This window comes from Eumetopias jubatus, unplaced genomic scaffold (genome assembly GCF_037043125.1).
Source record: "Eumetopias jubatus isolate StellerSeaLion01/CBP00866 unplaced genomic scaffold, mEumJub1_p1.0 scaffold_4, whole genome shotgun sequence".
Taxonomy (NCBI): domain Eukaryota; kingdom Metazoa; phylum Chordata; class Mammalia; order Carnivora; family Otariidae; genus Eumetopias; species Eumetopias jubatus.
Window position 1 is genome coordinate 73,952,252 of NW_028274810.1, and position 27,914 is coordinate 73,980,165.

General features: G+C 38.9%; 1 protein-coding gene across 1 annotated transcript in view; it reads right to left on the reverse strand.

The window, feature by feature from the left end:
• CCDC30 (coiled-coil domain containing 30) overlaps nt 1-27,914 on the reverse strand; it is a 124,703-nt gene that overhangs the window by 32,455 nt on the left and 64,334 nt on the right. The window contains 6 exon segments of the mRNA XM_088022852.1: nt 11,392-11,546; nt 15,081-15,157; nt 15,160-15,289; nt 22,407-22,586; nt 27,396-27,445; nt 27,448-27,620. Coding sequence (XP_087878978.1) covers nt 11,392-11,546; nt 15,081-15,157; nt 15,160-15,289; nt 22,407-22,586; nt 27,396-27,445; nt 27,448-27,620 — 765 coding nt within the window.

The window sequence follows — 27,914 nt, forward strand, 5'->3', positions numbered from 1 at the left end:
AGTACAAATCATCAGCCTCACTGTTATCAGTAAACAGTGCTGACAAGCCTGGTGCCAACTGCCATCAGATTCCTCGGCCCTGTGATTACAAAGCAATGTGGCTCTAATCAGCATATTTCATTTTTTGACCAGTGGTCAGTGCCAAGCAAGAACTTTAGCAAAACAGCTCAGGTCAATTCTAGGCCTGCTGGAATCAACCCTCACAGCACAGTCCTAATTGAGTTAAAAATTACTCACTGGTTCTATGAATGATATTTTTACTCAGAATAACACAGAAAAAAAGTATTTTGATTTGTGTGTGCATATATAAGTATATACATATATATACTTATTGTTTAAAACATTATTTTTATAGAATAAATTCCCAGGAGTGGAATTACTGGTCAAAAAGCTGGAACTCGGGGGGCGGAGCAAGATGGCGGAGGAGTAGGAGACCTAGATTTCGTCTGGTCTCAGGAATTCAGCTGAATAGGGATCAAACCATTCTGAACACCTACGAACTCAACAGGAGATCAAAGAGGAGAGTAGCAAAAAGCTGGAACTCTGGATCTTAAAATGTATTGACAAACATTCAGAAGCATCCCACCTAAATTTTCTGCCATCATTATATAAGAGTAGCAATTACACCACATCCTCATTAGCATTGGGTGCTGCTTTTAGGGGGAGGGTTCTGATGAAATTTTCCCCAATATTCTTTGTTTTAATTGAAGTATAATTGGCATGTAATAAGTGCACAGATTTTTATATGTACAGTCTTACGTTTGGCAAACGTATGCACCCACATAACCACTACCCCATTCGAGATCCAGAACATTTCCATTATCCCTTAAGGTTCTATCTGGACTTTTTGCAGTTAATCTGTATCTCCTGTGTCCCCCATCTCCTCCCAGACATCCACTCTTCTGATCTCTGTTCTCTTCTAGAATTTCATTTAAATGGAATCTTACCGCGTGTAATTTGTGTCTGACTTCTTTTGCTCAACATATTCTATGATTTTTAATGCTCACTTATAATCATAAATATTTGTCATTTTATTTTAAATTTCTTTGATGGCTAGTGAGGCTGAATATTTTTCCACATTATTTGCCCATTGCCTTTAGGACAATGGTTGTAACCCTAGCTGCATGTGCCTGGGCCCCAACATAGGTTAGTTAGATCAGAATCTATGGGGATAGGAGTTAGGGATCAATGTTTTTATAAAAGTTTCCCCATGTGATTTTGATGTGCCATCCAATGTTAAAAACACAGCTTTAGGAAATAAAATGGAAGGAATTGTCAAAACTCTAGGTTCGTTTTTGTTTTCATTCCCCCAATCCCAGCCCTGACCTTTACAGACAATGCTTGTTTTTTCCACGTTTTCCCGACCACTCTTCCAGAGGAACAAACTCCTTCCTTTTTGAAAGAAAAGTAATAGAAAAATCTATCTGGTTTTGCTTAAACATAAGCAAAAAAAAAAGTCCCTAAATTTTAGAACATGAATATCGTGCTGCCTCATAGATCTAGTAGTTAATAAAGCCAAAAATAAACTTAGAAAATCCACATGTTCTTCAGACAAGTTGGCCTACTGAGCTTCTGACCAAACCAGAGGTGTACCAACTAGCCAGCCAGCAATGGTGAGACTCCAAGCCCTCACCAAATGTACTGCGTCAACATACTCTTCCAACCGTGTGTACCACTACAGAGAGAAGTCTGAGTATCCAGCAACAGAAACTAGTTAGGTCAAGCATATTATACTCCCTTCTGGAAGCCCATGCAACTGTGAAAGACGAGGGCCCTGAAGACTAGGTAGTGGCACAGGGAAATGCTTACAATATAATAAATGGAAAGAGCGTAAGACTGAAATTTTAATGTAGGCAATGTCTAAACAAAAGATATTTATAAAAAGACAAAATACAACACCATTTTAATACTGATCATATTGGGATTTGGGTTTTCTTCCCAAATTTTCTATAGCTTATCATCTCACTTTTAAAAATAAATTAATGGGTGCCTGGGTGGCTCAGTTGGTTAAGCTACTGCCTTCGGCTCAGGTCATGATCCTGGAGTCCCTGGATCGAGTCCCGCATCGGGCTCCCTGCTCGGCAGCAAGTCTGCTTCTCCCTCTGACCCTCCCCCCTCTCCTGTGCTCTCTCTCTCTCATTCTTTCTCTCTCATAGATAAATAAAATCTTTAAAAAAATGAAAATAAAAAAATAAAAATAAATTAATTTGGGGGCACCTGGGTGGCACAGTCAGTGAAGCGTCTGACTCTCGGTTTCGGCTCAGGTCGTTATCTCAGGGTTCTGAGATCAAGCCCCATATGGGGCTCCATGCTCAGCAGGGTGTCTGCTTAAGACTCTCTCTCCCACTCTTTTTGCCTCTCCCCGCCTCAAATAAATAAACACATCTTTTAAAAAATTAATTTCTTAATAGTTCAAATGGCAGAATAAGAGAGAAAGCCACTAAGATTTGAGTTTTAATATCCTAGGGCAGAATGGGTAAAATAAATCCCAGAAATACATGTTGTGTTTCAAATGATATCAAAACATCAGAGTAACTGTGAACAGTTGAGAAACCCAGAGGACGACAGGGAGGTCGTTTGTACACTGCTAGATGTTACACCTCTGAAGCTATGGACCAGAGGATGCTGAAACCCAGTGATATCTTCTGCCAAGCTACTTCTAGTAAAAAAGGAAATAAGAACATTTATAAGATGTAAACATCTCCCTGTAAAGAATCTAAGTCACAGCAGTTGTAATCATGAACACATTTCTCCAAAAATATGTACCTCCTATTATGTAGTGGGTACTGCAAGGGTCCCAGAACTGAACAGGCCTGAGGCAGTTTTATGAACCCAGGTATTTAGACCAACCCTGTTAATTAGGATGTCAGTTGAGTTGCTGGAGCAGAAACCCTGAATAATAGTGTCTTTTGAAAGGAAAAGGTTTCTCTCCTACCTGACAGAGCAGACATAAGCAGTCCAGGATGGGTATGGTGGATCAGTGTAACAGGAGTCTAGATTCCTTTATCTCGTTGCTCCAGCATCTTTAATGTGTTGCCCTTATCCACATTTAAGGCAACAAAAAGGAAGAGGGGAAAGCAAGGACATTCCATTTGCCTTTAGGACGCACTACTTCCACTCATGTCCTATTGGCCAGAACTTACTCACATGGTCCATTCCATCTAGCTGGAAGGAAAGTCAGGAAGTACAGTTCATTTTATGGGCAACCAAGTGCCCAGCTGAAAATCCGGGGATCTCTAATGACAGAAGAAGGAGAAAATGGACTGGGGACAACCCCAGCAGTCAGTCACTGCCAAATACACTGACAAGCTGTATCTAGCCTGGTATGTATGTCTCCGGCCTCCAGGAATCCAAACTTCTCAGCCGGGTATCTGGCTAACAGCTAAGTTAATCTTCTAAGGGAAAGCATGCAAAATGATTCTTTTATGTACAATCAGCAAATAGGAGAGAGAGGGGCACTATTTTGAAAAATGGAAGAGTCTTGCAAAAACACATTTAGGTGTAAGACATAATTTACAAGACCAGAAGACTCCCTTGGAGTAGCTCTTCCATCACAGTTTGACTAGAATTAGTGTCTAGATAAGTCTGCTTTGCTTCTTCCCTCCCATCTGGTTCCTAGTTCTTGTATAAAACAAAATATCAAACCCATACATACATGGTCAATTACTTTATGACAAAGAAGCTAAGAATATACAGTGGGGAAGGGACAGTCTCTCCAATAAATAGCGTTGGGGAAACTGGGTGGCTACATGCAAAGGAATGAAACTGGACCACTATGTTATACCATACACAAAAACTCAAAATATAAGACCTGAAATGTAGGCCTACCTACAGCTCTTATCATATTCAGTCCTGAAAAGCTGAAAGCTTTTCCTATAAGATCAGGAGGTATAAACTTTCAGTTTTAAAATAAATAAATCGGGGGGTGCGGAGCAAGGTGGCAGAGGAGTAGGAGGCCTGGATTTCGTCTGGTCTCAGGAATTCAGCTGAATAGGGATCAAACCATTCTGAACACCTATGAACTCAACAGGAGACCGAAGAAGAGAGTAGCAACAACTCTCTGAACAGAGAAGCGACCACTTTCTGGAAGGTAGGACGTGCGGAGAAGTGAATCCGAGGCGATATTCTGGAGGAGAGACGGCAGGGAAGGGGGGCCTCCCTTGGCCACTTCTGGCAAGTGATAGAGCCGCGGAGCACAAAATCGGAACTTTTAGAAGCCCGCTCCGCTGAGGGACGTCGCTCCAGTGGCTAAGCGGGGGGTGGAACCCTCGCAGGACAGTGTGGTCTCAGGACCCTCAGGGTCACAGAAAGACCGGGGGTTCCTGAGTGCAGCAGAGCTCCCAGGTATCGGAGCGGGGAAGCCGGCTGCAGAGACGGAGCCGAGGTGCGGGCTCTCAGCTCGGGGTTGCCATAAACAGTGATCTGCGGCCCAGTCGGGCCACTGCTCCTCCAGCAGGGACCCAACAAGTGGCAGAGCCGGGGAGACTCCCCTCCCTCCCCCAGGAGGAGCGGTGCAGGAGCGCACAAGGATCTGCTGGGTTTCGAGACTCCACACGGGGTCGGGTGCCAGAGATAGAAACGCTCGGTCACAGGCCGGGTGAGCACGGAGTGCGGCCGGAGACCGGGGACACAGGAGTGACTGCTTTTCTCTGGGGGCGCACTGAGGAGCGGGACCCCGAGTTCTCAGCTCCTCCAGGTGGAGATTGGGAGGCCACCATTTTCACTCTGGTCCTCCAAAGCTGTACCGAGAGCTTGCAGGGAACAAAAGCACCGGAGAGCAAACTTGAGCAGATTACTTAGCCCGGACCGACAAGGGCGGGGCAATTCCGCCTCCGGCAAAGACATTTGGGAACCACGGAAACAGGCCCCTCCCCCAGAAGATCAGCACGAACAGCCAGCAAGCCAAGACCAAGTTTACCGATCAAGGAGAACGGGAGAACTCCAGCGCTAGGGGAATACTGCACATAGAATTCATGGCTTTTTTTTACCATGATTCATTAGTTTTTCAAAGTTAATTTTTTAAAACTTTTTTTTTATTTTTCTTTTTCCCTTTTTCAACCAACATCTTATCAATCCCTTTTTTTAAAAAATTTTTTTATTTTTCATTTTTAGAGTCATATTTTTATCCCTTCATAGTAGTTACCCTTATTTTTGGTATATACATATAAGTTGTTCTCTCTTGAAAATGTTGAGATACAGTTTCTTCTAACAGATCAAAATATACCCTAAATCACTAGTGTATGGCTTTGATGTAGTCTCCTGCCTGATCACATTCTCTCCCTTTTTTTTTTTTAATCTTCTTCTTTCTTTTTTCAAACAACTTCTTATCGTATCAATTCCTTTTATAAAATCTTTTATAATTTTCATCTTTACAGTCATCTTCCATCCCTTCATTGTATCAACCCTTATTTTGTACATATATGTCTTTCTTCCTTTAAAATTTTAGGAGGCACTTTCTTCTAACAGACCAAAATACGCCCAAAATCTAGTGTGTGGCACTGATCTATGCACTAGCCTGATCATATTTGATCATATTCGGGGTTTTTTGTATTGTTCTGTTTTTGTTTTTATCTTTTTCTTTTGGTTTTTTTTCTTTCTTTCCTTTCTCTTTCTTTTTTCTTTCTTTCCCTTTCTTTTCCCCTGGTTTCAGGTCTTTTCTGATTTGTATAGAGTATATTTGCTGAGGACATTGTTAACCTGTTAGCATTTTGTTCTCTCATTCATCTATTCTCCTCTGGACAAAATGACAAGACGAAAAAAATCACCTCAGCAAAAAGAACAAGAGATAGTACCGTCAGCCAGGGACCTACTCAATACGGACATTAGTATGATGTCGGACCTGGAGTTCAGAATCATGACTTTAAAGATACTAGCTGGGCTTGAAAAAAGTGTGGAAGTTATTAGAGACACCCTTTCTGGAGAAATAAAAGAACTAAAATCTAACCAAGTCAAAATCAAAAAGGCTATTAATGAGGTACAATCAAAAATGGGGGCACTAACTGCTAGGATAAATGAGGCAGAAGAGAGAATCAGTGATATAGAAGACCAAATGATGGAAAATAAAAAGGCTGAGAAAAAGAGAGAGAAACAACTACAGGATCACAAGGGCAGAATTCGAGAGATAAGTGATACGATAAGACGAAACAACATTAGAATAATTGGGATCCCAGAAGAAGAAGAAAGAGAGAGAGGGGCAGAAGGTATGTTGGAGCAAATAATAGAGAACTTCCCTAATGTGAGGAAGGAAACAGGCATCAAAATCCAGGAGGCACAGAGAACCCCTCTCAAAATCAATAAAAATAGGTCAACATCCCAACATCTAATAGTAAAACTCACAAGTCTCAGAGACAAAGAGAAAATCCTGAAAGCAGCTGGGGAGAAGAGAGATGTAACCTACAATGGTAGAAACATTACACTGGCAACAGACCTATCCACAGAGACCTGGCAGGCCAGAAAGGACTGGCATGATATCTTCAGAGCACTAAACGAGAAAAATATGCAGCCAAGAATACTATATCCAGCTAGGCTGTCACTGAAAATAGAAAGAGAGATAAAAATCTTCCAGGACAAACAAAAACTAAAGGAATTTGCAAACACGAAACCAGCCCCCCAAGAAATATTGAAAGGGGTCCTCTAAGCAAAGAGAGAGCCTAAAAGCAGCACAGATCAGAAAGGAACACAGACAATATACAGTAACAGTCACCTTACAGGCAATAGAATGGCACTAAATTCATACCTTTCGATAGTTACCCTGAATGTAAATGGGCTAAATGCCCAATCAAAAGACACAGGCTATCAGATTGGATTAAAAAACAAGACCCATCAATATGCTGTCTGCAAGAGACTCATTTTAGACCCAAAGACACCCCCAGATTGAAAGTGAGGGGGTGGAAAACCATTTACCATGCTAATGGACACCAAAAGAAAGATGGGGTGGCAATCCTTATATCAGACAAATTAGATTTTAAAGCAAAGACTGTAATAAGAGATGAAGAAGGACACTATATCCTACTTAAAGGGTCTATCCAACAAGAAGATCTAACAATTGTAAATATCTATGCCCCTAACATGGGAGCAGCCAATTATATAAGGCAATTAATAAAAACGCAAAGAAACACATTGACAACAATACAATAATAGTGGGAGACTTTAACACCCCCCTGACTGAAATGGACAGATCATCTAAGCAAAAGATCAACAAGGAAATAAAGACTTTAAATGACACACTGGACCAAATGGACTTCACAGACATATTCAGAACATTCCATCCCAAAGCAACGGAATACACATTCTTCTCTAGTGCCCATGGAACATTCTCCAGAATTGATCACATCCTAGGTCACAAATCAGGTCTCAACCGGTACCAAAAGACTGGGATTATTCCCTGCATATTTTCAGACCATAATGCTTTGAAACTAGAACTCAATCACAAGAGGAAAGTCGGAAAGAACTCAAATACATGGAGGCTAAAGAGCATCCTACTAAAGAATGAATGGGTCAACCAGGAAATTAAAGAAGAATTAAAAAAATTCATGGAAACCAATGAAAATGAAAACACAACTGTTCAAAATCTTTGGGATACAGCAAAGGCAGTCCTGAGAGGAAAGTATATAGCAATACAAGCCTTTCTCAAGAAACAAGAAAGTTCTCAAATACACAACCTATAACCCTACACCTAAAGGAGCTAGAGAAAAAACAGCAAATAAAGCCTAAACCCAGCAGAAGAAGAGAAATAATAAAGATCAGAGCAGAAATCAATGAACTAGAAACCAAAAGAACAGTAGAACAGATCAACGAAACTAGGAGCTGGTTCTTTGAAAGAATTCACAAGATTGATAAACCCCTGGCCAGACGTATCAAAAAGAAAAGAGAAATGACCCAAATCAACAAAATCATGAATGAAAGCGGAGAGATCACAACCAACACCAAAGAAATACAAACAATTATAAGAACATATTATGAGCAACTCTATACCAGCAAATTAGATAACCTGGAAGAAATGGATGCATTCCTAGAGATGTATCAACTACCGAAATTGAACCAGGAAGAAATAGAAAACCTGAATAGACCTATAACCACTAAGGAAATTGAAGCAGTCACCAAAAATCTCCCAACAAACAAAAGCCCAGGGCCAGATGGCTTCCCAGGGGAATTCTACCAAACATTTAAAGAAGAATTAATACCTATTCTCCTGAAGCTGTTCCAAAAAATAGAAATGGAAGGCAAACTTCCAAACTCATTTTATGAGGCCACCATTACCTTGATCCCAAAACCAGACAAAGACCCCATCAAAAAGGAGAATTACAGACCAATATCCTTGATGAACATGGATGCCAAAATTCTCACCAAAATACTAGCAATAGGATCCAACAGTACATTAAAAGGATTATTCACCATGACCAAGTGGGATTTATCCCTGGGCTGCAAGGTTGGTTCAACATCCACAAATCAATCAATGTGATACAATGCATTAACAAAAGAAAGAACAAGAACCATATGAGCCTCTCAATAGATGCAGAAAAAGCATTTGACAAAGTACAGCATCCTTTCTTGATCAAAACTTTTCAGAGTATAGGGATAGAGAGTACATACCTCAATATCATAAAAGCCATCTATGAAAAACCTACAGCCAATATCATTCTCAATGGGGAAAAGCTGAGAGCTTTTCCCCTAAGATCAGGAATGCAGCAGGGATGTCCACTATCACCACTGCTATTCAACATAGTATTAGAAGTCCTAGCCACAGCAATTAGACAACAAAAAGAAATCAAAGGCATCCAAATCGGCAAAGAGGAAGTCAAACTCTCACTCTTTGCAGATGATATGATACTGTATGTGGAAAACCCAAAAGACTCCACCCCAAAACTGCTAGAACTCATACAGGAATTCAGTAAAGTGGCAGGATATAAAATCAATGCACAGAAATCAGTGGCATTTCCTATACACCAACAACAAGACAGAAGAGAGACAAATCAAGGAGTCGATCCCAGTTACAACTGCACCCAAAACCATAAGATACCTACGAATAAATCTAACCAAAGAGGCAAAGGATCTGTACTCAGAAAACTATAAAATACTCATGAAAGAAATTGAAGAAGACACAAAGAAATGGAAAAACGTCCCATGCTCATGGATTGGAAGAACAAACATTGTGAAGATGTCAATGCTACCTAGAGCAATCTACACATTCAATGCAATCCCCATCAAAATACCATCCACCTTTTTCAAAGAAATGGAACAAATAATCCTAAAATTTGTATGGAACCAGAAGAGACCCCGAATAGCCAGAGGAATATTGAAAAAGAAAAGCGAAGCTGGCGGCATCACAATTCCGGACTTCCAGCTCTATTACAAAGCTGTCATCATCAAGACAGTATGGTACTGGCACAAAAACAGACACATAGATCAGTGGAACAGAATCGAGAGCCCAGAAATGGACCCTCAACTCTATGGTCAACTAATCTTTGACAAAGCAGGAAAGAATGTCCAATGGAAAAAAGACGGTCTCTTCAACAAATGGTGTTGCGAAAATTGGACAGCCACATGCAGAAGAATGAAACTGGACCATTTCCTTACACCACGCACAAAAATAGACTCCAAATGGTTGAAAGACCTAAACGTGAGACAGGAGTCCATCAAAATCCTAAAGGAGAACACAGGTAGCAACCTCTTCGACCTCAGCCACAGCAACTTCTTCCTAGAAACATCGCCAAAGGCAAGGGAAGCCAGGGCAAAAATGAACTATTGGGATTTCATCAAGATAAAAAGCTTTTGCACAGCAAAAGAAACAGTCCACAAAACCAAAAGACAACCGACAGAATGGGAGAAAATATTTGCAAATGACATATCAGATAAAGGGCTAGTATCCAAAATCTATAAAGAACTTATCAAACTCAACACCCAAAGAACAAATAATCCAATCAAGAAGTGGGCAGAAGACATGAACAGACATTTTTCCAAAGAAGACATCCAAATGGCTAACAGACACATGAAAAAGTGCTCAACATCGCTCGGCATCAGGGAAATCCAAATCAAAACCTCAATGAGATACCACCTCACACCAGTCAGAATGGCTAAAATTAACAAGTCGGGAAATGACAGATGTTGGCGGGGATGCGGAGAAAGGGGAACCCTCCTACACTGTTGGTGGGAATGCAAGCTGGTGCAGCCACTCTGGAAAACAGTATGGAGGTTCCTCAAACAGTTGAAAATAGAGCTACCATACGATCCAGCAATTGCACTACTGGGTATTTACCCCAAGGATACAAATGTAGGGATCCGAAGGGGTACGTGCACCCCGATGTTTATAGCAGCAGTGTCCACAATAGCCAGACTGTGGAAAGAGCCAAGATGTCCATCGACAGATGAATGGATAAAGAAGATGTGGTATATATACACAATGGAATATTATGCAGCCATCAAAAGGAATGAGATCTTGCCATTTGCAACGACGTGGATGGAACTGGAGGGTGTTATGCTGAGTGAAATAAGTCAATCAGAGAAAGACATGTATCATATGACCTCACTGATATGAGGAATTCTTAATCTCAGGAAACAAACTGAGGGACTGAGGGTTGCTGGAGTGGTGCGGGTGGGAGGGATGGAGTGGCAGGGTGATAGACATTGGGGAGGGTATGTCCTATGGTGAGCGCTGTGAATTGTGCAAGACTGTTGAACCACAGATCTGTACTTCTGAAACAAATAATGCAATATATGTTAAGAAAAAAAAAAGAAGAAGATAGCAGGAGGGGAAGAACGAAGGGGAGTAAATCGGAGGGGGAGAAGAACCATGAGAGACGATGGACTCTGAAAAACAAACTGAGGGTTCTAGAGGGGAGGGGGGTGGGGGGATGGGTTAGCCTGGTGATGGGTATTAAAGAGGGCACATTCTGCGTGGAGCACTGGGTGTTATGCACAAACAATGAATCATGGAACACTACATCAAAAGCTAATGATGTAATGTATGGTGATTAACATAACAATAAAAATGAAAAAAAAAAAAAAGAATCTGACACTCTAGGGCACCTGGGTGGCTCAGTTGGTTAAGCGACTGCTTTTGGCTCAGGTCATGATCCTGGAGTCCCAGGATCGAGTCCCGCACCGGGCTCCCTGCTCGGCAGGGAGTCTGCTTCTCCCTGTGACCCTCTTCCCTCCCGTGCTCTCTATCCTTATTCTCTCTCTCTCAAATAAATAAATAAAATCTTAAAAAAAAAAGAATCTGACACTCTAGTGTGAAAGGCAAACAAGAAAAAAACTAGAATACAATGTGATAAGAAGCTGTGTAACTGAGTTCACTTCACTGGGAACACTGAGGAAATGCATGGGTAAACTGATGTTGCTGGTAAACTCAGTGGTTAGCCCAGGTGAAACTGACATCTTTGTTCCTCTTACCTCTTGTGCTGTTCTTCCTGATATTTTTGCTTTGTTTTAGATTCAGTTTCCAGTGCTTCTTTTATCCTTTCCTCTAGTTGCTTCTTTCCCAAAATACAAGTGTCGGTGAGACAGACTTTTTGAGCAGGTTCTAATTTCTGCTGCAGGTCCAAAATCTTGAAGGAAAAATTTCATGAATAAAACATTAAGGAAAGTCTGACCTTTTTTCCAATTAGGGAAATACCCTATGAGTAACTAGCAAACATCGTGCTAACAAACAAATCTGGTCTAAAGTAAAGAGCATGGCCAGATTTATTTTAATTTTAAAATAAATTACCTAAGTTTTACGATATGTGATACATTCACATAGTTTAGTGTATGCTTGTGTAAACGAAGTTATATAGTGAAAACTTCCCATCTCTATCCTGTCTTCCTGCTAGTTTTCCTCTACCACATAGGTAATCACTGGTATTAGTTTCTTGTGTATCTTTCCAGAGATTTATTTATGCCCACATAAATAAAATTATTATACAGTTCTCCTCATACACATATTTTTTACACAAATGATGGCATATCATACATACTTATGCACCTTTATTTTTTGTTTTAAATTTTTTTGGGGGGAGGGGCAGAGGGAGACTCTTAAGCAGGCTCCACCTCAGGGAAGAGCCCCATACAGGGCTCGATCTCACAACCCTGAAACCATGACCTGAGCTGAAATCAAGAGTCGGAGGCTTAACTGACTGAGCCACCCAGGCACCCCTGCACCTTGCTTTTTAAAAATAACAATACATTTGGTGATTTTTCTGTATTATATGATTATGTACAATTGCCTTCTCTTTTAAAGCCGCATACCATTCTACAATAAGAATATGCTATAATTTATTTAAGTAGATTCCTACTGATGGGATATTGAAATTGATTCCAATCTTTCGCTAATACAAACAATTGCTCTAGAATAAATTATGAGATATGAATTTGCTAGGGCAAAGGTTATTATTTGTTTGTTTAATAGATAATGCCAAACTGGCTCCATAGGTATTAGGCCAACTTATACTTCCAACAGCAATGTGTGAGCATGTCTAGTTTCTTCACAGTGTGGCTAGATTCACGATAGGATTTTAAAACAAAGCAGAAGTCTCCTACAAACCATTATTACCTATTAGCATATCACCTAGCACCAGTAATACCTTCTTCAATGCATTGGTAGAACTAAAAATAATACTTATGAATTTGAAAGATATATAATTTTATTTTAGAATTTACATGTTAGATTAAAAGTATCATTAAAATTTTTTTGTTAGATAAGTCTATTTTTGTTTACCTATTTTTTATAAAGCCTTGTGTCACCCAAAATTGTGACACAATTTTGTATGCTATGTACTGGTACATAGTAGATGCTCAATAAATATTTGTTGAATGACTAGTTTTTAGCAGAATAGCTATTGTCTCTCAAATATATTCTTGATCTGACAATGCATACTTTACAATGGTTTGGCACCATATTCCCCACAAACATTCACTGAATGCGAGTGGATGGCAGTGCTTTTTTAGGAGCAGGGCTTTATGCATCAGTCCTAGGTCCTTGCAGAGCCCAGGAACCACAGGAGAAGTAAAGATGCAGATTGATTCAAGGTCAGTGGCAGTGGACAGCCAGTCGTCTTGAGGCCAACTCAAGTTCCTTTGAACTGCCTCCACTTGGTTCTACTTAGGGAAAATGTTTCCTTAAAGATATTCACTCTTAATTCCACAAATGACAATATGACCCTGTTGGCTTCTCTACCAAGGACATATGCAAAGGTTTGAACCTGTCACCCAATTTAAGAAAAGAATATTTCCAATACTTTTGAAGTCCACTCTGGGACCTTGTCGATTATCCCCCCTTGTATTAATCATTTTCTTGCTTTTTCTTGAATATATAATCTATATAACATGGGTTTTATTGCCCACCATTTTGACCTTTATATCCATGGAATCATACTGTGTTTTTGGTAATTTGGTTTTTATTCAATATATGTTGAACTACAGCATGTACCTATAATTCATCTATTTTCACTGTTTTATGCCATTGTTTATTTATTCTACCTTATGTCAGTGGACGTTTGGGTTGCTTCCAATTTTCTGCTATTTGGAACAATGTTTCTATATAAATGATTTTATTCCTATCTCCTGACACATATGTGCAGTATAACACTTTCTCTAGTATTTATGCCCAGTAGTAGAAGGGTTGAATGATATATATGTCTTTAACTTAACTAAATACAAATGCCAAATTGCTTTCCAAAGTGTTTATACTGGGGTGCCTTGGTGGCTCAGTCTGTTAAGTGTCTGGCTCTTGATTTCAGCTCAGGTCATGATGTTGGGGTCCTGGGGTCAAGCCCCACGTGGGGCTCTGTGCTCAGCAGGCTGTCTGCTTGAGGATTTTCTCTCTTCCCTCTTCCTCTTCCAGCCCCCACCCCTGCTCTCATGTGTGCTCTCTCCTCTAAAATAAATAAATATATCTTTAAAAAAACCAGGGGCGCCTGGGTGGCTCAGTCATTAAGCATCTGCCTTCAGCTCAGGTCCTGGATCGAGCCCTGCATTGGGCTCCCTGCTCCGCGGGAGGCCTGCTTCTCCCTCTCCCACTCTCCCTGCTTGTGTTTCTGCTCTTGCTAACTCTCTCTCTCTGTAAAATAAATAAATAAAATCTTAAAAAAAAAAACAAACAAAACCCAAAGTGTATATACTAATTTATTCTTTCAACTGCAGTCAATATATGAGTCCTTGTTGCACAAAATCTTCACCAATATTTAGTACTATCTAAATTCAGATTTTTTTTTTACTAAACTTAGATTTTCTTACTAATATGTAATTACCAACTACTTTTTAATGGAGTAATAACATACATAAAGTGCACATATCTTAAGCATACTGAATAAAGTTTTACTTAAACAAGCACCTCTCACATCAAGATATAGAATACTCCCAGCACCACAGAAGATTCCCTCTCATCCTCTCCCAGTTAGTAACCCTCATAAAGACAACCACCATCCTCTGATCACAGCTGAGTTTTTGTCTATTCTTAAACCTCATATAAATAAAATTACACAGTATGAACGCTCTTGTTCTGGTTTCTTTAGCTCAAAATTAGGCTTTTGAGCATCATTAAGATTGCTGTCATCTACTTTTTGATGTTTGTTTTATATTTATATGGTCTGATGAAATGATTTATTTACTTATTTTATGATTTATTTTTTTATGTGAGATTGGACTCAAACCCACAGATCAAAATGTGCAACTGTTACCTACTACTGCCACCTGGTGTTAGACAGTCTGAAAAGCAGGGGCATTATTCCAAAATGTCCATTTCACAACACAAATCCCCCCAAAATTACAAAATAAAAATCATATAAACAGATAAATGAGAGAATAAATCTTTTAAAAGTTGAAAGTATAAAACAAGAGTCAAATGGCTTTAATCAGTTCTTTAAGTTCACGTTATAGCTTCAATGAAACCTACCTTTTAAAGTTCACGCAGTTTAAAGAAACAAGAGATTTACTGGAACTGCAGGAGCAGGTGAAGTCAAAAGAGAGGAGAGCATGGAAGAGCAAAGAAAAACCCTAGAATTCTATCAAGTTTGCATCACAGCTACTTCTTAAAATCCTTAGGGAAACAGGATTTCAGAAGTGGTATCCAGTGCATGCTATTTATTAAGCATGAGGATAATTACCTTTGCCTCTGCATCAGGACATTTTGATTTCTCCTGAGCCAGCTTTTCCTGCAGGTTGTTCTGTGATTTAATGCTCTAGCCTGTTTGAGTCCCTCCAGCTCCAGTTCCCTGATTTTCTGCTGACAGTGCTTCCATTCTGCTGTGAGTGAAGAGCACATCTTTGTGCTATCTAATAACTTCTGCTAGGCCTGCTTTAGTTCAATTTTGATCTAGAAGTGGGGAATAAACAAGAGTGATAGAAATAAGCATGGAAAGAAGATGAATGTGAGCCAGAACAAGCACTTTTCATAGCAGTGCAGTCCCCCAAGAGCTGACAAATAACCAGTGTCACATGGATGATTACCTCTCTGGAGCTGTCATGTGTTCGGAAGGCTTGCCAAAGTCTATCTAGCCAGATGGCAGCTGGACAGAGGAATTTTCCTAAGTGGTTCTATGCACGCATGGTCTGAACATTTTCCATCCTTTCTTTCAATCTACTGCAAGCTGGATTTCATTCCAGTACTCCATGAAACTGTTTATGCCAGAGGCACTACTGATCTCCCCACCGCCAAAATGAATCCAAAGGACAACTGAGCTCTTAGGTACCATTCACTCCCTCCATCTCAGAAAGTTCTTTTGGAGTCTGTGATACTGAACTCTCCTGGTATTCTCCTATCTCTTTGCTGTTCCTTTCTGCTCCTTCCTGTGTAGACTACTCTGATGCGACCCAACTTCTAAATATCAATGGACTACCCTAGGCCTTGAGAGTGGATCATTTTCTCCCTAGGTTCACTGTCATGATTTGAGATACCACCTTCATGCCAATAACTGTCAAAATAAAACTCCTTGAGTCTCTCCATATCAAAAATAGTTTTTCTCTCTCAGTCTTCCTAATTTCAGTAAAGGATGCCACCATCTAAGGTTTTGTTTAAGCCCGTAGTCTGAGAGCCATCCTGAGTCTTCTTTTCCCATCATGAGCCCATTCGGCATCACATCGGATGCCTTCACAACATGTCTCGGCATCCACCCATCCGTGTCCACCACCCTTGTCTACAACATCATCGTCTCTAGCCTGGGTCATTGCAATAACAACGTGGTCTTGCCACTTCCATTTTAGCCCCCTTCTTATCTGTTCTCTACATTGCAGCCCAAGTGTTCTTTTTTCTTTCTTTCTTTCGAGAGTGAGTACATGGCGGGAGGGTAGGAGGGTTGGAGGGAGAGAGAGAATCATAAGCAGGCTCCACGTCCAGCATGGAACCCACTCCATCTCACAACCCTGAGATCATGTCCTGAGCCAAAATCAAGAGTTGGAGGCTTAACTGAGCCAACCAGGCACCCCCGCTTTTTTTCCTCTCACCCATCTCTTTTAAATCACAGGTTATTTAGTACCATGAAAGTAAAAAGGACCATCTCTATATTTAAAAATTGATGACTAACTTTTTACTAAAATTTTTGAGAATTTAAATGAAAAATGTCTATAAAAATAAAATATACCAAAGTTGATACAAGAAGAAATAAAAGAATGTGACTTCGTATAACTATTAAGAAACTGAGTCAGTCACTGAAAATCTTTCCAAGAAAACTCTAGAATCAGAAGGATTCAGAAATGAGTTCTTGCAATTATTTAAGAAGAAATAATTGTAATTTATTTTTACAAACTCTTCCAGAGAACAGAAAAAGAGGGTATGTTACCCATCTCATGTTAAGGGGCTAGCGTAACCTTGATGCCAAAATCTGACATGGATGTTATAAGAAAGGAAAATGACAGGCCAGTCTCATTTGTGAACTAAGATGCAAAAATTCCAAAGAAACACTGGCAAGCTAAAATCAGCAATGTAGAAAAAGGATAATAATTTAGGATGAGGTTGGGTTTATCCCAGGAATGCAAAATTGAGTTAACATTAGAAAATCAGTCAATGTAATTCACCATATTAACAGATTTAAAAATCAAAATATGCAGAAAAAGAATTTGATGAAATTCAACATGTGCTCATCATAAAACATTGAATGAACACTAGAAAAGAATTTTCTTAATGTGATTTTTAAAAGTCTATTAAAAAAACCTATAAAAACATATTAAATGAAATTTGAGAGCTTTTCCTTTGAGACTGGGAAGGAGAAAATATACCCATTATCACCAGCTCTATTTGGCACTATACTAGCTACTGCTTAGAACAAGAATAAAGAATGAAAGGTGTAACATGTGGAAGGGAAGAAAGAAAATTATATTTATTCTTAGATGATGTGATTACTTACACATAAAATACAAAATGATATAAACATAAATTATAAGAAGTAATTTAAAAGTATGGCAAGTCTTTTATTAGAAAAATTATTGCATTTTTATGTATTAGCAATAGTTAGAAAATGAGATTTTTAAAAAGTTACCATTTACAATAGTATGGAAAGTATCAGCACCTAGGAATATGTCTAACAAAAGATGTATAAGACCTCCACAAAGAAAATTATGATATTGGGAGAAATTAAAGAAGACCTAAATATAATACACACACATTTCGTAGAGGATTTGATATTGTAAAGATTTAAATTCTTCCCAAATTTATCTATAGATTTGGTGTATAAATTCAGTGTATAAATCCCAAAAGGTTATGTATGTATATATGTGTGTGTGTGAGCACATGTGGGTATACGCATGTTACTTGACAAGCTGTTGACAAAATTTATATAGAATTTCAAGTGGCCAAGAATAGCCAAGGCATCCTAGAACAAGAACCACAAGATGAAAAGATGTGTTCTATCAAATATTAAGATTTACATAAAGCTAAAGTAATTAAGGTAGCATGTTAATGGCACAAGAATAGACAAAATAGGACAATGGAACAGAATAGAGAGCTCAGAAATAGACCACATATATACCAATATTCTTATGACCCAGGTAACAATATAGTCATGTTGGAGAATATCTTTATGTCTTTGAGGTCAACAAAGATCTCTTTCTTTTTTTTTTTTTAAGATTATTTATTTATTTGAGAGAGAGAGAGCAGGAGCAAAGAGGAGGAGCAGAGGGAGAGGGAGAAGCAGACTCCCCACTGAGCAGGGAGCCCGATGCAGGGCTTGATCCCACTAGAATCATGACCTGAGCCGAAGGCAGACACCCAACTGACTGAGCCACCCAGGCATCCCTCAAAACATATATTTAGAGAGTGAAAAGATAAGCCATAGGGTAGAAGATGTTTGTAATACACACCTGATGAAGGCTTCATATATAAAGAATTCCTATAAATTAATGGGAAAATGAAAAAGACAGAAGCCCCAAAGAAAAGTAAACGAAATCTTGAACAGGTGCTTCACAAAATAGGGACTCAAATGTCAAATGTCAAATAAATATATAGAAAGCTGCTCAGCTTTATTTGTAAACAGGGAAACGCACATTAAAACTGCTAGGAGCTACCACGATACACATATATGAGATTAGCAAAAACTGTCAAGTCTGACAGTGCCAAGAGTTGGTGAGGATGTAGAGCAATATGGACCTTCATACCTGTTCGTGGGCATATATACCTTTAGCAGGAATTGAAGTAATATATAAACTACAGTGCAATAATTCCACTCCCACTCTCTTCCTAGAGATATACATACTATGGATGGACATCAGGATGTATGCACATGGGTGTTCACAGCAGTTTTTAAAAAGTAGAGGCATTACTCAGATCCTTTTGTACATCTCACTATTTAGGAAAGAGTCTTATGTTCAATAAATGAATATATCTGAAATAATGTGCTCTTATGCTCTCTGTTTAAAAGCAAAGGTCCTTGGATAAAAGCCGCTCAAGCATCCAGAGCTCTAAGCTTATGATACCTGCTTTTGTATTAATTTCTGAAGACCAGATATGCCATCTCCAAAAATGTTAACAGACATGTAAAAATGACCAAAATAATTTATTAAACATAGTAGAAATGAATGTGCAGAGAAATGAAGAAATTAAACCCTAAGAGAGTAATATGCCTTGATATCATTGGTGGTCAATGTAGATCAATAGGAAAAAACTACTGTAATAAGCTAGTCTCTTCAGTATTAAGGAATTACAGATCAAGCTTTAATAAGCTTCCTATTTTTCCAGTGAAAAATCCTCCTTTATCCCCCTTGTCCCACCACTCTAAATCAGTTCAACCTCTCTCATTTTTTTTTCATTTTCTCATTTTATTTTGGAGGATTGGTACAGCTTTCAAAACTTCATTGACAGGAACAAACCTATTAAATCTTGATGTCTTCTCAAAAGGCACTCTAACCCATTAGATAGGAACTTTCATTTTGCAAGAACAATGTAGCCACATATAGAGAAAGATATATGATTTCACTTATATGTGGAATGTGAAACACAAAACAAAACAGAAAGGCATTCATAAATACAAAGAACAAACTGGTTATTACCAGAGAGAGGCGGGGGATGGGCAAAAAGGTGAAGGGGATTAGGAGGTTAAAAAAAAAAAAAGAAAGAACAATGTAGCCGTGAAAAACTCAGGCAAGACACATGCAGATCTAATGAACAGGAAAAGAAACAAAGAAATCAGAGAAAAGAAGAAATCAAGTGTTGGAATATTTGGTGCATTTGATTAGTTCAGGGTTATAAGATCTAAACTTCTTACTGTAAATAGAAAAGGTACAAGTCCTTTCATAATATATTGTCCACCTCCACCATAGGTCAAGAAAGCTAAAGGCCTCTGGGACCTGTGATCACTAGTCATAGAGCTAACATGCAGCATTTTGGTCATGCTGGTGATGATGGAATGAGATGACAGTGGAGCAAACACTATTATGGCCAATGACATGCATCTAGGAGGGCTTCTTTGGCTTTAGGTTTGGGTATTCAAGCACTAGTAAGAGGATCCAGTACGGTGTCTCAGTGTTGGTGGCAGAACAGTTCTCTGCCTGAAGCTCTGCAAGCCTATAGCATTCTTCTTAATAGCCCCAAGCTGGAAACATACAAGATGTCCATAAACCATGGAGAGAATAAAGAATGGCAATTTCTTGTGGTGGAATACTATACTGCAAAGGAAATGGATGAACAATAGCTATACGCCACCATGTGGATGAACCTTCTCAACAAAGTAGGTCATAAGAAGAGAGACACAAGATGCATATACTGATTGATTATATTTGTAAAACACTCAAGAAGAGGCAAAACTGAGCTATACTGTGTGAGATTCATACATAGGTGGTGAAACTATAAAGTAAAGATAAGAGGGTTATTACAAAAATTAGTGGTTACTGCTAAACTGGGAAGGCGATGGGATTACAATGGGAAAGAGGCAGGCAGGGGCTGTTAGTATGTGGGCAATGTACTGTTTCTCATCCTGGGTGGAGGTTATATGGGTGATCACTTTACAACAATTTGTTAAACTATATATTCATGTTTTATGTACTTTCTGAGTTTCCTATGTCATAATAAAATGGTTTAAAGGCAATACATTAATATTCTAGTTTCTTAATTAATAAGTATGTCTAATGTTAGCCAGAAACCCAGAGTTTGATCATCTCTGACTGGATTTTAAAAAGTGAGCTCTAAGTTTGCAAAGCTGAGATTCCTAGATGACCCCAAATTGAGGAGAGGTGTAATATGGAAAGAGAATCACAGGAAAGAGAGAAACAGACCTGGACTTAAATTCTGATTCCACGATGTGTTAGCTTTGCAACCTTGGACAGTTTCTCATCTATAAAATGCTGACCTTTCAGGGATGTAGGGAGGTTTATAAGAGATAAAGTGGACAAACTGTCAATAAAAGGTAGTTGGTTATTGTATATGACTCCATTTAGGTGCCTGGCTTAAGGAACCAGCCAAAACGCTGATGTCTCACTATTGAAATGTCCAGTATTTTACCTCACCATGAAGAGTATTTAAAACAGAACAAAAAATATCTTCTTCTTTTACCAATCTATCATTTACCCATCCCTGAAGGACTCACTCATTAATTCAACAAATATTTCTAGGGTTTCCAGGGTGCCAACCACAGATGAGGTGTCATAATCTGTGTTGCTCTGGTCATTACACCTTGAGAAAGATGTAGTATTGCTTGAACGTGTTCAGAGTTAGACAGTTAAAATGATCTCAGAAATGTGTTTGAAAGGAAAAGTGAAAGGCTGTCTTACAAGGAAATATGATAAAGATTTGGAATTTAATTTAAAACTACAAAGGCTTGAGAGAATATGGTCAATATTCAAAAAATCATGAAGGGTGAGGATAAGAGGTTTCTTCAAATAATCCTGGAATACTAGGACTTTCTAGAAGGGGTTCCCTTAAAGTTTGACATAAATGACTACTTGTTTTCCTCTGTATCTCCCCTGCTAGATTGAGTTCCTAAAAAATAGGGACCTTTCGTAATCCATTTTTAGGTCACTTTTTGAAGAAGGTACCTTGTTCGCGCTGCACTAGGTGTGACAAATTTTCCTATAAAGGGCCAGAGAGTAAATATTTTAGCCTTTGTGGGCCACGTGGTCTCTGTCAGAACTACTCAAATCTGCTACTACAGGGCAAAAGCAGCCATCCATAATATGTACAAACAGGTGTGACTGTGTGCCAATAAAGCTTTATTTACAAAAACAAGAGGCAGGCAGTATTTGACCCATGGACGCTACTGACCAGGGGATAAGAACTCTATCGATTCTACCTACCGTTAAACCCTCAATATCAACAAGATTGCCTGCCTAGATTATGACTGATGCTCAGTACATATTTGTTGAATGTTGAATTCCAGAACTTTAGATAGGGACTTAATAGAAACTAGGTCCTTAATGTATGTTCACAGAATTGAACTTCAATTAAAAGGAAGCACTATTTTATATGATGGTTCAGTTTGAATATTGATGTGGTTCATAAAATTTAGATGAACTCTGTGGATGGCAGTTCTACATGGGTTATTTTAAAACAAGCATGTTTAGGGGATGTCCTCCTAACTTTCTGGTAGAACAAGTTCGCCCTCCTATGAATTGTACCTCGGAGCAGTTGATATTTAATTCAACCAATAATAATGGATAAATCTCTTGGGGATAAATAAGTCTATAGATAGAACTAGGGCAGGACCTCCAGTGTTTGGGGTCAGGTCATTCAAATTTAGTAAGTGTTAAAAGTTTTAGCTAATGATTTCAAAAGATTGTGTAACTTAAAAAAGTTTGTCACATTTATAAGTTGACAATATACACACGCCTTCAGCAGCAGAGAAACAAGTGAACTGTGTACCTACTTGGCAGGGCAAAGTCAGAGTGCTCACACTGCGCACACATCTGGGGGTCCTATCACAAATATTGCAGTTGGGGAATTCGAATTCATTTATCCCCAGGGCCGATTAGCAACTGGACCCTCCAATCCAGGCTATGCCCAATAGAATTACCTTAATGCTTTCTTCCTGAAGTAAGCTATTATGCTGTTTCAAGTCCAGGTTCTTCCCTCGCTCATACCAGAGCTCTTTTTCAGCTGAGTTGTACAGAATCTGGGGCCGGTGAAAATTCTGACGAAGCTGATGTACATCCTCTTGCTGCTGGTATTTCAATTTTTCTCCAGATGATGGATACTAAGCAAACATTTTAAAAGAGAAATGTGGGGAGTTTGAAAGAATATTAGTAAAACATGGGTTCCAGCTGTCAGAAACAGAAATGTCAGAACATGATTATTCACACGTAAATATTCTTGGAATTGGCTTACCTCCAGCAAATTACTCTTTTTTATACTTATGGCCATTTGGTACATGTTCATATAATTTAACTCCTGTTATTTTAGAGTGAAAATATCAACGAAATTATTTGAGCAAAGCAGTTAAGCATAGACAACTAACTTTCTTATTTTTCATACCAATGAAGGGAAACAGAAGCATGAACCATTTTAGGGTAAGACATGCTTTAAATCGGGAGTTCAAAGAGCCAATATGTGAAGAAGGAAAGTGTGAATGTGTATACAGTGTGTGAGAGTGTGTATGTGTGAGTGTGTGTATATGTGTGTGGTATTTGTTGGCAAAAAGAAAGAGAACATTTAGCAGGAGATCTTAAATTCCCAGTCTTCCTCATCGCTTTCCTGTTACTATCACATGATTCTTCCTCAGTTACTATTCAACAACCACACCACCCTCCTGCAGGTCTCCAGGGCAATAAAACCACCTTGACCAAAGGAGGAATCATGGGGTTTTCTAAAAGATAGGCTCACATAGGTGTGCTATGTAGATAAAGAATTCAACCTTATCCAATGCAATAGATAACATATATTTAGAGTTTCTTGAGTCCTGGTCCAGTGTACTTCCTGCCCATGACTTACTGGAAATCCCATGTCATTAGTCTAGTTCTCTCTTGCTTGCAACAGAATTGTAACACAGAATTCCCCAAGTCCTGTAAAGCCCTTTAATTCCTGTCTTGTTTTAGTCAAAAAGACAGTTTAAATCCAGTTTGCTTATCCTAGAGCTTCAAGTGTCTAAGATCCCTAAAAAAAATTCTTTAATGGAATTATAATGTAATTATTAAGAACCCTAGCTTTGGAATTAGTTTCAGTCCTGAATCTATCTTGAAGAAGTTAGTTAGTTTCTCTGCTTTTCATTTCCTTCATCTGAAAATGGGGATAATAATGATAACTGCTGGATGGAGTAAAGGTTAAGTAAGATAATGCATGCAAGAATTTAGCACAATGCCTAGCACACAATAAGTACTCAATAACATTACCAAGTACTGTGGGTGCTACCCAGTTTTATTTTAACTGCCTTCTGCGTCCATCGAAAACAAGATTTCTCCGGAAGCCTGGAAACCCTTGATCACCTGTCTAGCTTCTTATTTAACTATCAGATGGCAGCTTTTAATAATCAATTAGTAACCAGTAGTCCAGATGGCCACTGAACACGCCCAGAGATTTATAAGAGAAGCGCCCCCTTTATACCAATGTACAGAAGTTTTTAGCCTGTTTTGGAGATGAGAAAAGCCAGAACAATAGTTCTTCTTGCCTACGTTTTCTAGTCAAGTCACTTAGCCAGAGTAGAAATGCAAATTATTTTTCATGAAAGGCAAATAACTAGTAAAGAAGCTACCAGTTAGCCAATCAAGTGGCCCACATAAAGAGTCTATTTTTTCCCCACCACGTAAATTGCTTCCTGGCAGAAAGTTATTACAGAGGCGTTTAGACTCACTCAGGCTACTAGGAACCATGTAGGAGTGCAAAGTAAAGTACTTAAGTGTCCTTTCTTGACCAACCAACAGATTTATTTAGCCAGTTATTCTCTCTGAGTCTCAGCTGACTCATCTGCAAATTAAAGGCATAAGACCAGATGATCCGTACATAATGTCTCTTCAATTCATAATTCCTTAAGAATTAAAATGAAACAAATTGGAACAACCATTAATAATCTTAATTTTATAGGCTTAAGATCTAGCTTTTAATATTTTTAAATATTATCTTCATACAATAAAAATTTAATATGAACCAAAGCCATATACTGGTCCCGATGACAAGATCATTCCTTTTGTGGAAACAATTAAAGCCTACAAGACTTAAATACTCTCGTCCAGTGGATGTGGATGGAACAGGCTACCCAGCCTGTGAAGCTGTCAATCATCAAACCAAGTCTACTTGTTCAGACTCCCTACTCATCAAACATTCTTCAGATTTGGATTTGTCTTTCTCAGTTCTCTACAGGTGAATGTGTTGTTCATTTAAACATGTTCAAGTGTTATTTATAATTATTACAGATAATAATTAACTGACATTCCAGTCTTACCCTATAGTCTTGAAAGTTTGGTTTAATGTGAGTTTACCCCCAAGACACAGATCTATTCTAAGGGGGACTAATGCAACAAGTGTTGGAAGCTGCAAGCCTAAGGGCCAAACCCTGAATAAATTCACCAAGATAATTGATAACAGACACCCTGGAGGGCTTTTGGGAGACAGCTTGCCAGCCTTCCTTAGGAAATTAGCTTTACCTGAGAACTGTATGCTTTCTTTGAATTTCTCAGCAAGGGGAAGCAAATGACATAGGGGTTAAGAGGTCAAGTTCTAGAGTAGACAGACCCAGGTTCCACCACAATGTGTCATTCTGGGAAAATTATTTAACCTCTCTAAAGCCTCAGTTTCCTCATCTGTAAAGTGGCAATAATATCCTGTCTTGTTGTGTTGCTTAATACACACAAGGTATTTAGTATAGTGCCTGGAACAGAGCAAATATTCAATAATGTCACAGACAAACATGAAGCTAGATTTTTGAACCTATAAAATTAAGCTAATTATTGGTGATTCCAGTTTGTTTCATAAACATTGGGGAAGTAATAATCTTGAATTCAGCTATTACAACCTTACCTGGAATGCTGCTGAACAGCAGAAATTAAGCTACCAAAGGCAATCAGCAGTCACAAATGATGTCACAAATACATATGAACAATAGAGCTCACCTACTGACTCATAAAAGAGGCTCTCACAGTTCTTTTTCTATGTATTTACCATCTATATGCATTCTTTAAAGTTTAATATCTGGTCTCAAGCTATAGTTGCTTAAATGTGTATGTTATGAGATTTAAGAAGATACAGCAATAAGCAGCTAGGCACTCGACAATAATCCGACAACAGGGGTGAAGACCAAAAACTTAACATACACAAGAACTAAAAGGCAGAACAATTTATAGCCACCAGTACATCAAAGTAACCTCTACACAGAAAAAGGTTCTGAAATTATCATTGCACAGAACCCTGAAGAAAAAAACCAAACATCTGTCTAAAATGTCTTTTCTTCCTTGCCTGCCTAAAGAAGTAAATGAAATAGTGTGTGTGATACTGCTTTGGGACATGTAAAGTTCAAAATATAAATATGTTATTTTTTCCCATGAGGCCCACATCTATCTTGTTTCCTGCGGTATGTGTCCGAACACAGGGCCTGGCACGTCATAAATACTCCACTAATAACGGTCAGATAAACAAGTAAGAGCAACTGACCCTTCTTTCAATCATTCAAAGTCATTACTATGGAACAAAATTACTTAACTCTGCAAGAATTCAGTAAAACCCTAGAGGCTATGTGGTATATAGGACCATTTGTCTTTTCACAAAGTGGCTCTTCTCCCAGATGCCCCCATATAATTTTTATATATTTAATCGTTTATATATATTTCACCTCCCTCCTGGGTATTGACAGATGATTCTTCAAGTAATGAGAAAGGGTACATTAAATAAAATTAATAAATGAACCAGGATGTTACTTGTCATACTCTCCAACTCATTGTTCTAGAAGTGCATTGATCATTTTAAGCTCATAAGTCAAGATTTTATCATCTTTGTGACCACAGTGTGCAGCCTCTGCCCAAGCCTCCTACACTGCTCACTGCCCAATAAAGGGACTGTCTGGGGGATTTAAAATTAACCTCTTTTTGAACATTTGATGTCATACTCCCCTTTGGTCTTCTGAATAAATGCAATGGCTCCCTTCTCTTTCAAACGTATCTGAATCTCCTTTCAGGGGTCTATTTTCCTTCTTTACTGTGACTTGCCTCATTTTCAGACCCTTATATTTGAATCTTTTTTCAAATATCCTTTTGACTTCCTTTACTATTACTCTGCCTTTTTTTCCTATGTATACTTGAAGCCATTTTTAAATGTGTATTATCGGTCATTTAAAGTTGGTTTGTGAGGGCGGCTGGGTGGCTCAGATGGTTGGGAGTCTGCCTTCGGCTCAGGTCATGATCCCAGAGTCCTGGGATCGAGTCCCGCATTGGGCTCCCTGCTCCTTGGGAGCCTGCTTCTCCCTCTGCTTCTCTCTCTCTCTCTCTCTCTCATGAATAAATAAATAAAATCTTAAAAAAAAAAGTTGGTTTGTGAATGTGTACAAAGGCCTCTCCCTCTGTGGATCTCAAGATAATTCCTAGAAAGGTATGTGTAGGGAAATCTTAATTTGTACAAGAGGGAACCTGCAAAATTGAGGTGTAAGAGCTGAGGTGTGGTTGGCAGTCACTCCCTGATTTCTCCAGCAGGTGGATCTTGAGTAAATAGCAAAAGCCAAACTTAAAACAATTCCAAGTTCGTGGGCTTTTACCCACCCAAACTATTTTGTAATTCTAAGCCAGGCACGATGAATAGAAAATGTGGCACAAATCCTGCCCCTCCCTATGCTGCCTCCCCAGGGCAGATGTTGAGGACCAATCAGCATTTCTTCCTGCTGAGCCTAAACGGAGCCTACAACCCTTTAGAACAAAGTGCCTCTGCTGACGGGCTTAGTTCCGATTCTGGTTGCTATTTTATTACCATTCAGGCCATGGTGATGATCTTGCTTAACAACATACATTAATGTTGATATAAAAATGGTGCTTACGTCCACAGCTGGCCAGAGGAAATGGACCTAGAAAGAGCGCGTGTTGACAGCATCCACCTGGGCACTACTGTCATCTGAACTATCCCCTGAGCTCTGAGACTGCAGGGACTCAGCTCTTCTCTAAGCCTCACGATTTCCTCAGGCTTCAAGGTCAACTGCTGTCCTTCAGCCTTCATATCTTGGTTCTCTGGTGAGTCCTCCTTCTGCCTCTCTCTTGGCAAAGTGTCCTCCTTTACTGGCTCCTCTGCAACTACCTTCTGCTTACTTTCTCCTTGTTCAGGACTTGGTACAAATATAACAACAGAAAACTGTCAAAATGCTCATTATAGTAGCAGAATATGGACGGAAAAAAAAAATCAACCAGTACTTCAAGCAAATTTTTCAACTTGAATTCTGTAGCAGAACAGTTATCTTACTCTTATAAATAAAATTTAAAAACAAATGAGTCATATTTTTTTCACTCACATTCAGGGAGATGACACATCAGAGATTTTTGTTTATACTAAATCTACCAGTTTAAGGGAGCTTTTCACTTTTTCAACATTAAGTATGGCACTGGGCAGACACAGATTGTAA